We start from the raw sequence: 12,037 nt of genomic DNA, 5'->3' as shown, positions 1-12,037 counted from the left end.
TCCTCACTCTCTCACCTCCACTCTCCCTCGCTCGCTCGCTCTCGCCTTCTCCAACCTCCTCTGAACCTCCTTTATATTCCGATTTGGCCTCGCTCACACACACACCTGTCACTCTTACCAGCACCGGAAACGGAACGACCCGATTTCTTCTTCTTTATTGTAACATAATAAAATTGAATTAACATTATTTGTGTTCACGTAGAGAATATTGAGTTTTAAAATAAGATTAAACTGTCGATGATAAACATTAATTTATCGTTATAATATGAATATTCTTGGTTTGAAGTACTTTTATTCTCTATCCAATATTTTTTGTTTTCCATTAATAAAAATTATTTTTGTATAATAAGAATATATTTTTCTTTATTGAAATATACAGGATGTCCGGTAATAACCGCCGAACCTCTTGTATGCAAGTAGAGTGAATTAAACCGAGTAGAAAAGTCTTCTACCATTTTGCGAAATTCGCAATACTTACTCAGAAATCAATAATTGAAAAAGATCGGCCAATCTGCTCTATTAGTAGAAGCGCGCGACGAGAAGAGATCCCCATTCCCAAGTATAAGAAGACCTTTCTACTCGGTTTAACTCACTTTACTTGCATACAAAAGGTTCGACGATTATTGCCGGACACCCTGTATATAATGCTTTGATGCAAGTAATTTATTATCATTGTTTAATGCTGTATAATCTCATTTTAAGATTTACGTCAAGATTTATGTCAAAAATATCAACAATATTCTCTAAATAAGAATGTTCTTTTTTCTGTGTATACATAGAGATTATACAAAAGAAAGAAAACATATGTATATGGACATATTTAATTTATATAATTATATGTATATAAAAAATTTTTCGGAGTAATGTATATTGCTGGCATCATTGCTGGCATTAAGCATTAAGTAATCTTTTGCAGTAACTGTATTGGATAATAACATTAGAAGCAAAAACTCATGTAAATTTTTTTATAAACTATGCGTTAAGATAAAGTAAGTTTTATTGCATATTATAACTCGAATCATTATAATTTGATAAATAAATTTATAAAATGTACCAAAAATACTTTCTTTTAATTTATATATAGATTAATAGATAGCTATAAACTTTGACCAATTGTTACAAAGTCCATTTACTGGAATTATATGTGTATTTATTTATTAAGGGGTTATCCCACCCAGACGTGTTAAAAAATAAGGCTTATTTTTGGAATTTTTTTCTCCGCTACTAATAAAACAATCGAAAAATCGTTTAAAGGGTTTTATTCTTTATATAATCAGGTATACAAAACAATTTTTTTATAATTTAAAATACAAAATGGCGGCGTGGCAGCAGGTCGAACGCGGACGCTTTTTTTTCATGGTGGGCAGCATAACAATTTTTAAACAGCACCTAGGACAAAATAAAAATTTTTTTCGTTATCTACATTAATTTTTCTACGGCGGTACACAAGATTATTATAAAATATTGATTTTTCGCAAAATAGCACCAGTTTGAAAAAAAAGTTTTTGAAAAAGTTTTTGAAAAAGTTTTTCAAACTGGTGCTATTTTGCGAAAAATCAATATTTTATAATAATCTTGTGTACCGCCGTAGAAAAACTAATGTAGATAACGAAAAAATTTTTTATTTTGTCCTAGGTGCTGTTTAAAAATTGTTATGCTGCCCACCATTGAAAAAAAAGCGTCCGCGTTCGACCTGCTGCCACGCCGCCATTTTGTATTTTAAATTTAAAAAAAAATTGTTTTGTGTACCTGATTATATAAAGAATAAAACTCTTTAAACGATTTTTCGATTGCTTTATTAGTAGCGGAGAAAAAAATTCCAAAAATAAGCCTTATTTTTTAACACGTCTGAGTGGGATAACCCCTTAAAGAAGACCAAAAAGAAATTTCTCAGCATATTTTACCGTTTTATATTATCGAACATGAGTATGTCAACTATTTTTTTAGATGTATAGTGCAAGGAATCAATTCATATGATTTCTTGCGTCTGCTTACATAATCCAACGTGGCTACTAAGATTTTTGCATTAAAAATTACTTCTATATTACAAACGTATGTCGGAATATGCGACTTTAAAGTAAAAGTAACAATAAGGTGAAATTTGTATGCCATTTCAGATATTGGGTGTCACAAATCCTAAAGGCAAAAAACGATATATCGCTGCCGCTTTCCCGAGCGCCTGCGGTAAAACGAATTTGGCTATGATGCAACCTACCTTACCAGGTTACAAGATCGAATGTGTAGGAGATGATATTGCATGGATGAGATTTGATAATAAAGGAAATTTACGTGCCATTAATCCGGAGAATGGATTTTTCGGAGTTGCTCCCGGTACGAGTTCGGCCACGAATCCTAATGCTATGAGAACTATCTTCAAAAATACCATCTTCACTAATGTAGCGTCTACTAGCGATGGAGGAGTATATTGGGAAGGGATGGAAAAAGAAGTTGCAGATAATAACAAGGTATAAAACGATTCCTGTCTGTCTCTGTCAAAAAATGTTAATTTATAGTCATGATTATTAAATGTTTATATATATGTTTATATATATAAATGTTTATATATATATAATATATTATATATATATATATATATAGTATATTTTTTAAAAATATTATATGAATATTTTATACATATTGCTTTCTCATAGAGGAAGCTTTGTTTTCATAAACTTCGTATATGGACCTTTGATCGTATATAAAGCTAGGTCTAATCAACCGAATTTTAAAGTATTATATATGAAATAGGGGTAGAAAAGACCGAAGAAAAAATTGTTTTTTTAGTTTTCGATGCCAATGTGTTTCTTATGTTCGAAAACGTTGGAAAATCGTAATTTTAAAAAATGTCCGTATGTATGTATGTATGTATGTGTGTGCCAAATTTACCGAAATTTCTATAACTCAAGAACTAATTACCCAAATTTTAAAGAATTATATATGAAATAGGGGTAGAAAAACTGAAGAATATAATAGAATTAAAAAAAATTGCTAATAATAAAGGGGTTACCGATTTTTGTATAAAAAAACAGCCAAATTTACCGAAATTTCTATAACTCAAGAACTGATTAACCAAATTTTAAAGAATTATATATGAAATAGGGGTAAAAAAACTGAAGAATATAATAGAATTAATAAAAATTGCTAATAATAAAGGGGTTACCGATTTCTGTTTAAAAAAATCTACGTGATTGCTCTAATTTCCGCAAATTTTGAGATATCGAGCTTAATTTTTTTTTATAGATAGAGTATTACTAAAGGTAGGTTGGTATTAAATTTAGCAAGGATCGGTGAAAAGATTACCGATTTCTGCTTAAAAAGTTACATGTATAAGTTGTATATGTAATTTTATATAGAGTATCATTAAAAGAAGGTTGGTATTTTGAATTTGGCGATAATCGGTAAAAGGGTTCTTTCTATATAAAATTTTGAATTTTTTGAGGATCGGTGAAGGGGTTACTGATTTTTGCCTAAAAAGTGGACAAGTTATACATGTAATCTTATATATAGAGTATCATTAAAGGAAGGTTGTTCTGAATTTGGCGAGGATCGGTGAAGGGATTACCGATTTCTGCTTAAAAAGTATATAAGATGTACATGTAATTTTATATAGAGTATCATTAAAATAAAGTTGTTTTGAATTTTACGAGAATCGGTGAAAGGGTTACCGATTTTTGCTTTAAAAATGTGTAAGTTATTTGATGGATAGAATATTATTTAAGGAAGGTATTGAATTTGGCGAGGATCGGTGAAAAAAGGAGTTACCGATTTCTGCTCAAAAAGTTACATGTATAAGTTATACATGTAATTTTATATAGAGTATCATTAAAAGAAGGTTGGTATTGAATTTGGCGATAATCGGTAAAAGGCCCGAGTAGAAATTGAAAATAGTGGCTAGCTAGTCACGAGCTAATAAAGTTGTGTTATACATCACCACTGTCTAGTTTTTCTAGCTAGTGATGAGCCAGTAATGTAACGCTCACTTCTTTTAGTGACTTTATAGGAAATACTATCTAGTAGGTACTTATCTAGCTGAAACTAACTGCAACTAGATATAAAAACTAACAAAAAATTATTTAATTTTGTATTATAATTTTTTTTTTATCAAGAGTACATTCTAAACTTAGGACAAATTTTTATTAATTAATTTTTATTACCTTTTTACTATATTGTTTTATTATTTTGCTGGCTATCTCACAACTGGTTTTAAACCCGGGACCTCAGGATGATCAGACTCGTACCCTAGCTGCTACGCTATTTTGATTTATTAACATACATATATTTTATTGTCTATATATGTTATAACTGACGCAATTATATTATTTTTTTATAAATGCAATTAAATTTTATAAAACATACTAAATAATTAGCATTATAAATTTATTTAATTTATTTGCTTTATTAGATTTGCATAACAATGCAGTGTCATATCTGATATATGATGACTAGACAATAGCTAGATCACGAATAACTGATTATAATTTATATCTAGTAACAAGCTCTTTCTGACTTAAAAATTGTATCTAACCTATACTAGTTAGTCACTATATAGTGACTAGGTAGTATAAATTAGATATTGTAGCCTGAACTCCCAAAGTCAACATCGATTTGACATTGCGTCGATTGTAAAACCCCACTGGGGCTACTAAGCTCTATCAATTCATAAAAAGATAAAATTTAAAATTAAAAAGTGTGCAAATTAGAAACTTGCACATTGCTTCCTCATCATTACAGATCGCTACCATTGCTCCTATTTTATTTCGCTCATAAAGCTTCCTCTATGAGGCAGCCAAAACAAATAAATACTAATAATTATGCATCGAATAAAATACAAGCTTCCTCATAAAGGAGCTTTGTGAGCGAAATAAAATAGGAGCAATGATAGCGATCTGTAATGATGAGGAAGCAATGTGCAAGTTTCTAATTTGGACACTTTTTTATATAATACTTATGGTAAGTAAAGAATAAATATTTGTAGCGATATTTTGTAAATATTTCTCAAATATTTACTGGGAACGCTTGGAGCTTAATATAGTAGTGTGTATTACTAAATATTGTTGAGCGCAGCGAGTATTGTACAGCAGGGCGAAAGTAAAAAGACACGTTTATTGCAGAAATATGTTTAGACAGTTTATTACAAGCGTATACGCACGAGAGTCGAGAGAGCTACAGTCTTGGAATAAAAGGATAACGTAGAGCGTAAAAATGTAGGGAGCGTGAGCGCCCTTTATAGCAATGCCATCTGTATGATGTATTAACAAATATACAATATTATAAAATACGATGTATATATAATATTTTTATTTTATTATAGGTGGTAGATTGGAGAGGCAACGATTGGTTCAAAGGTTCTAAAATACCAGCTGCTCATCCAAATTCAAGATTCTGTACTCCAGCCAAACAATGTCCCATTATTGATCCTTCTTGGGAAGATCCAGCTGGGGTCCCGATCGATGCTATACTATTCGGAGGACGAAGACCCGAAGGTGTACCTTTGGTTTATCAAGCTCGAAACTGGCAACATGGCGTTTTTATCGGTGCTGCAATGAGATCTGAGGCTACAGCCGCCGCTGAACACAAGGTATATTAACATTTATATTGACGCTGCGCCAAATCTAATTATTTCAATCAAATGGGACAAAAGAACAAATGCAGATTTCAATATAAATCTGGTCTCTATGTAAACTTAAAATACCACTGAAATATATAGAGGAAAGTCCCCTATTATGAGATAGGGATCCTAATATGAGATGGCGGGGTTTTTTCATGGTGGGATCAACAGATGGGGCCTATATAGGGCCTTTTAGCTTAACATATCTCATATTAGGATCCTGTTTCATAATAGGGGACTTTTCTCTACTAACTGGAGCGCGCGCTAGGCCTGCCTGTGCGATATGGGAGAGAGAGAGAGAGAGAGAGAGAGAGAGAGAGAGAGAGAGAGAGAGAGAGAGAGAGAGAGAGAGAGAGAGAGAGAGAGAGAGAGAGATGGAGGGAGGGAGGGGGAGAGGGAAAGAGAGGAGAGAGAGGAGAGAGAGAGAGAGAGAGAGAGAGAGAGAGAGAGAGAGAGAGAGAGAGAGAGAGAGAGAGAGAGAGAGAGAGAGAGAGAGAGAGAGAGAGAGAGAGAGAGAGAGAGCAAAGTGTCTCAAGCAGCCCTCTGATGTCATTGTTTGTTCTTCTTGATCGTCCTGTATCTTATCCCCACCCCATCCTCTCCACTCTTGACTACGTTGTGGGCTAGACAAAAATAAGGGAGGAACTTCTCTCTCATAACGCTCGCCTACGGTGGCTTTGTATAGCAGCGCGCGTTCCAGTTATGTGGGGTCTACAATGCGAGTCATAAGTCATAAGTCGTAAGAAATTGACCAATTACAGTCGAATTTGAGGAGAATAATCGACTGTGATTGGTCAATTTCTTATGACTTACGACTCGCATTGTAGACCCTGCATTAGTATATAAATCTCAAGTACTCACAACTCGTCGCATCGCGTAGATACACGGTGCGGTCTCACTTCGCGTATACTTGGCGCGAGACACTACCGTGTATCTTGAGGTCTGTTTTTTATTGCTGCACTGCTGAACTAGTGCACACTAGTGCAATAAGTTAGAGTGAAACAAAGTATACTTGTCCCACTCTACCTTATTGCCCTAGTTCAACAGTGCAGCAATAAAAAACAAATCTTTGATTTCAGTGTAAAATACGTTTATAAAATACGTAGAAGTAAAAACCAATGTTACAAACCAACGTTACTGACTGAATCTAACATACTTTGTAGGGTAAGGTAATTATGCACGATCCGTTTGCCATGAGACCTTTCTTTGGTTATAATTTTGGACACTATCTCGCGCACTGGTTAAGTATGGCACACGTGAAGAATGCCAAATTGCCAGCGATATTTCACGTAAATTGGTTTCGGAAAGATTTGGACGAAAAATTTTTATGGCCAGGATTTGGTGAGAATTCACGTGTCCTCGATTGGATTCTTCGAAGGATCGATGGCGAAGATATTGCCGAGGACTCAGCTATTGGCTTATTGCCGAAACCAGGATCTATCAATTTAGAAAATCTCAAAGATGACGTGAACATGACGGAATTATTTAGATTACCGAAAACGTTCTGGCAAAAGGAAGTCAAAGATTTGAAGGAATATTTTGACGCTCAAGTGGGAAATGATTTACCCGAAGCTATTGCAATGGAACTCATTCGACTCTCTGATAACATTAATAATCTTTAATTTTCTTATTTTATAATTATATATTAAATCTACTTATGTTCTTCAAGTATTCGCAGCTTTAATATAAAATTACAATAGTAATACAATTATGATATTGGTACAAAATTATGTAATAAGACTTTATCGACATAATAACAATCTTAAAAATAGAAAAGTTTTGTTTGATGTGCTACATTGTTACATTGTATAACACAAGATTTTACACAATAATTTTATATTAAAGTGTAGAAAGAAAATTATGAAGGATTGTACAAAAAATAGGAGAAAGATAATAATTGTTCACATAGAACGATGTCCGCTTTAGGGAAGTCTTTGATAAATAGAATTCGACTTCCTTTTAATAAATATGTAATGTTATTCTTTTATAATTAATTTTTAATATTGCATATGTTGATATATAACCAAATCGTTTTAAAATATTATTAAAATAAATTAATATTTAAAATATATGAAAAATGAAGTTTTGCTATTCCTATTTGTATAGTTTTTATTTTGCAATATTCAATAACGAAATAATTACTTCATTTCATTGTATAGATTTATTGATCATGTTTTTAAATATTTGACAACTTTTCCTCATTTCAATAATAAATCATCGCTAAAGTTGATCCTAGTTTAATTTATAACGAATTCGATTGGATGTACTCAGTGCGCACTGATATTAAAGCCGTTGTATACTGACCCGGGAAAAAAGAATTAGATCTGCCGAGATATGACCAGATCTGGTTTATCAGATCTGGCCAGATCTGCAAATTGTCTCTATCTGGCTCGATCTGAACAGATATAACCAGATCTGATCAAATATAATTTGATCTGTCGAGATGTAATTATTTACCAAAAGTATCCAGATCTGCTCAGATATAATTAAAAATCATAAAGGGATATAAAACGCTATAAAATCATAAATATATCGATTCAATTCAAAAGTGTGCCATTTTATTATAAGCTTGGACTCCGATACAACTGATATAAATTGTACCGTACACTTGATTTATGTACCGTTCTTTATACCATCGTTTGTCATATTTTAAATACAAGAAACAAATCTCATCGAATGCCATCTATCGGATTATCCGACATTTGCATGTAAACCAGTAAATAATTCTTATTAATTAAAGTAAAAAATGTAAAGTTTCTAATAATTCTTATTCGAGTTGGTAATTATTTATGCAAGTTTCCAAATAACTTCAACAAAAATTTTTAACGTAATCTAGCTATTAAATAATAATCAAATTGAGAATTTTTTCACTTTTGTTTATCCATCATCTATAAGCTTACAATGTACAAAATAACTTATATTTCTGTGATTATCTTTTGTATTTTAGATATAAAGCGAATTGATGAAAATGTTTTTATAACAAATAACTAATATTTTTTGGGGGAGATCCCCCGTGGCCCTCGGCGGGGGAACAGGTGGAGCGTGGAAAGGGAGGAAAAGAGTATCGGAAAAAGGTGATATAGGGGAGATGGAAGGTGGAGGAAGCACAAGGTAGGCGTGAAGGAAGCCGAAAGGAGGTGGAGTAAATGGAGACGAGGTGGAAAATATAGCTGGACGGCGGAAATCTGTTGGAGATGAGGAGGCCCGAGAGAGAGGTTAAGTTGACGGTGAGATTTGGCGACGGAGGAGATGGCACAAGAGGCGAGAGCGGCAGAAGGAACTAAGGCGGATGCGCAACACGCGTCTTCGCAACGTGTGTCGACGGATAAGCGGCGAGATCGAGAGATCGAAGGAAGGAATCGATAGAGCGAGGTGAACATGTAAGAAACGCACGTGGTGGTAGTAGAGCGGGCGAACTGTGAGACGGAGAAAACGGTAGTAGAAAGGTAAGCGGTGATTATTGAAAGAATCGTTTGCGGAAGGATCAAAGGTAAAGGTAGAGGTGAAAGAGATAAGTGTGATAGGTCAGAGAGAAAGAGAGGGGGGCGGGAGAGAAAGCAGAGTAAGGGAGAGGAAAGTAATTATATGTGCATGTTACAGATAACCAAAGAAAGATGGAAGGGAAGATAATAATAGAGAAGAAGGTGGTGGAAAAGATAGTGGAAGAGAAAGTATGGAAGATGATAAAGGAAGTTAAGGAGGAATGTAAAAGAAGAGAGGAGGAGATGAAGGAGGAGGTAGAGAGATTGAAAAGAAAGGTGGACAGGATGGAACAAAGCGGTGGCAAAAGGAAGAGGAATGATAGTGAAGAGAGTAAGGGTAAGACTGGTAAGAGGAAATGGTGGGCGGAGGAGTTTGAAAAGAGCGACAACGAGAAGAGAAGGAAGAATGTGATAATAAGGATTGAGAAAGAGAGATGGGGAGGAGAGGAATTAAATTGAGAGAAGGTGAAGGAACTGTTTACGGATGGATTAAAGGTGAAAGTGGAGGTAAAAGAGGTAAGTATGATAGGACAGAGAGGAGAATGGATGACGATGTTAGTAAGGATGAGGAGCGAGGAGGATAAGTGGAAGGTTTTGGAGGCAAGGAGAAAGGAAGGGAGTAGATTGAAGGTGAAAATGGACGAGGATAAATCTGTGGAGACGAGGGTAAGAGAAAGAGAGGAGAAAGAAAGGAGAAAAGAAAGGAGAGAGGAGGAAGGCGGGAGATGGAAGAGGACTGAGGAGGACGAGATTACAAAAAAGATGGAAGAGAGTCTGTTGATGGAGTCGGACGAGGAGGAGGATGATAGGAAAAAAAGTAAGTAAGGACAGTGAAAGAAGGAAGGAAGGCGCCGAACGCAAGGTGGGGGATAGCCGGACAAAAGCGAAGAGGCCCGCCAGGAAGGAAGGAGGCAGAGAGATGTGGAAATATGATGTTAGGTCGCTTGGATCATGGGTATAATGAATGTATAATTGGTTCGCGAGTATATATGTAAAGGGTTGGGTACGTCCCTGGAAAACGCCATATGAAATGTATGTGATTAATGACTGAATGTACCCAGCAAACACCAATTATAACTGATATATAACGTAGGAGTAACAGATAATATAACAGGTGTTATACTGTAGTAGCATAACAGTTATATAACTTTACTTTATTATTATAATATAACTAGGTTATAAAACTATTATGTTGCTCCGTTATTTATATGTTATAATAAATGCACATTAATACAACTGCAATATATGCGTGTTATACAACACGGTTGCGTTGATATTATATAAATGTTATATAACATAATTTCAATTACCGGAATTATATAACCTCGATAGCATGCGCCATAGCGGCGCGCGCAAGTCGCGGTCTCTTTCCGCTTCGCAGCTTCCGCTAGTGCCATCGTGCCACGATCGCGACGATATACATTTGGAAGACCGCGCCCGTCCGTGGGAAATCGTGATTGTGAACCGCGTTCGCGGGTGTCTCGTGCGTGCGACGGCCCGTCGCTCGTGAAAGGACGCGACGCCGGCGAGAGACGATAATTACGATAATCCGCGGTGAGATTCCAATACATCTTTAAACAAACTCTTTCGCTGATTGTCATGTGCTTTGAACTTTTTCGCAGAAAATTAGTGTCTGCTGAACAACAAATGTAATATTCAATTAAGTAGTGCTGCGGGATCGCCGGCACCGGCTGCAAGTTCATTGCCTGTCTCTTTATCGGGAGATTTGAAAAATTACGACGATATCAAATTGTTTAGTCTGGAAAACAGACGGAGGATTCCCTCCGTCATCGATGGGGAAATTACAAATCCATAAAGGAGAGCTGCCGTTTATGTATACACAAGAGTCTGATGTAATTTAATTTCATTTCTCGATACGCACGCTGTATTATTATGCTATCATAATTGCGCCATATCTCTATTGTATTCGCACTAAGCCGCAAAGCAAAATATCGTGAAGAGGAATTCTTACATAAAGCTCACTTTCTATTTTAAATTTAAAATGTGTGAACAAATTGATATAATTCAGACATTAGAAAAAAATTCCGTTTTTTTTATACATTCATTTTTCTTTACGCAGGGTGTTAAATTCCACTATGTAGAAGCGGGAGACAAGAGTAAACCGCTCGTGTTATTATTGCATGGATTCCCGGACTGTTGGTTAACTTGGAGGAAACAAATCCCATGTCTCGCGGAACACTACAGGTACGTTCGATAATTTTTATTCATAAAATATTTCACATAGCGCACGTTTTTTTAGTGTATTGATTATGATTCATGTTTTCAATGCTGTTCTAGAGTTGTGGCTATAGATTTAAAGGGATTCGGCGACTGCGACAAGCCGCTCAATGGGCGATCTTACAAGATCGAAATTTTAATAGACGAGTTGAAACAATTCATTTTGATTCTCGGCGTGAAGACGTGTAATATAATCGGCCATGACCTAGGAGGCCTTCTGGAGTGGTACAAGGTCACTCTGCACAGAGACATCGTTTACAAATTCGTAGCCATTTCGAGTCCGCATCCCAATTTTTATTGGAATCGAGTATCAAGAAATTCTGCGTTAGATAAAAAGTAGGTATATCTTCGAAATTGTATTCACGAAGATTCGTCAGAATTTTGACAAGTGCTATGTAAATATAAAATTTTATATTTACGCATTTTAATGACAAACAATGTGGCGTTTCAGGTGGATACATTTCAGCAGACTACCGTTTCTGCCAGAAATAGATGCGCTTAAAGAGGATTTGTCTATTATTATTAACGATATATTTCAACATCTTCAAATATCTCAGGATAGCACAGAGAAAAGTTATATCGAGGCATATAAATATGCCTTCAGTAGGAAAGGTAAACTAATCTTAATTCTTACAAAATAATTTTTACATCATATATTATTCTTCTCTTACATTTTACTCAAAAAATCGAAACAATAATTTGTGAAAAT

At 34.8% G+C, this 12,037-nt stretch overlaps 2 protein-coding genes across 6 annotated transcripts in view; both read left to right on the top strand.

The window, feature by feature from the left end:
• Window positions 1–7,677, top strand: part of LOC139776815 (phosphoenolpyruvate carboxykinase [GTP]) — a 34,633-nt gene extending 26,956 nt beyond the window's left edge. For both annotated transcript variants that reach the window (XM_071713770.1, XM_071713772.1), the window contains exons 6-8: window positions 2,118–2,465; window positions 5,312–5,578; window positions 6,772–7,677. In XM_071713770.1, coding sequence (XP_071569871.1) covers window positions 2,118–2,465; window positions 5,312–5,578; window positions 6,772–7,230 — 1,074 coding nt within the window. In that variant the 3' untranslated portion in view covers window positions 7,231–7,677. The remainder of the gene's footprint in view (window positions 1–2,117; window positions 2,466–5,311; window positions 5,579–6,771) is intronic.
• Window positions 7,678–7,873: 196 nt separating this feature from the next.
• LOC139776816 (epoxide hydrolase 3-like) overlaps window positions 7,874–12,037 on the top strand; it is a 55,782-nt gene continuing 51,618 nt past the window's right edge. For 2 of the 4 annotated variants that reach the window (XM_071713776.1, XM_071713774.1), the window contains exons 1-3: window positions 8,439–11,295; window positions 11,389–11,664; window positions 11,780–11,940. In XM_071713776.1, coding sequence (XP_071569877.1) covers window positions 11,093–11,295; window positions 11,389–11,664; window positions 11,780–11,940 — 640 coding nt within the window. In that variant the 5' untranslated portion in view covers window positions 8,439–11,092. Of the gene's footprint in view, window positions 11,296–11,388; window positions 11,665–11,779; window positions 11,941–12,037 lie in introns of all 4 variants that reach the window. The other 2 variants (XM_071713775.1, XM_071713777.1) reach the window with 2 other exon arrangements.

This window comes from Temnothorax nylanderi, unplaced genomic scaffold (genome assembly GCF_030848795.1).
Source record: "Temnothorax nylanderi isolate EJ_2023f unplaced genomic scaffold, tnyl_v1.0 TNYL_tig0130_pilon, whole genome shotgun sequence".
Classification (NCBI taxonomy): domain Eukaryota; kingdom Metazoa; phylum Arthropoda; class Insecta; order Hymenoptera; family Formicidae; genus Temnothorax; species Temnothorax nylanderi.
The sequence above is the reverse complement of the archived record's forward strand: the minus strand, read 5'-3'. Positions and strand labels throughout refer to the sequence as shown.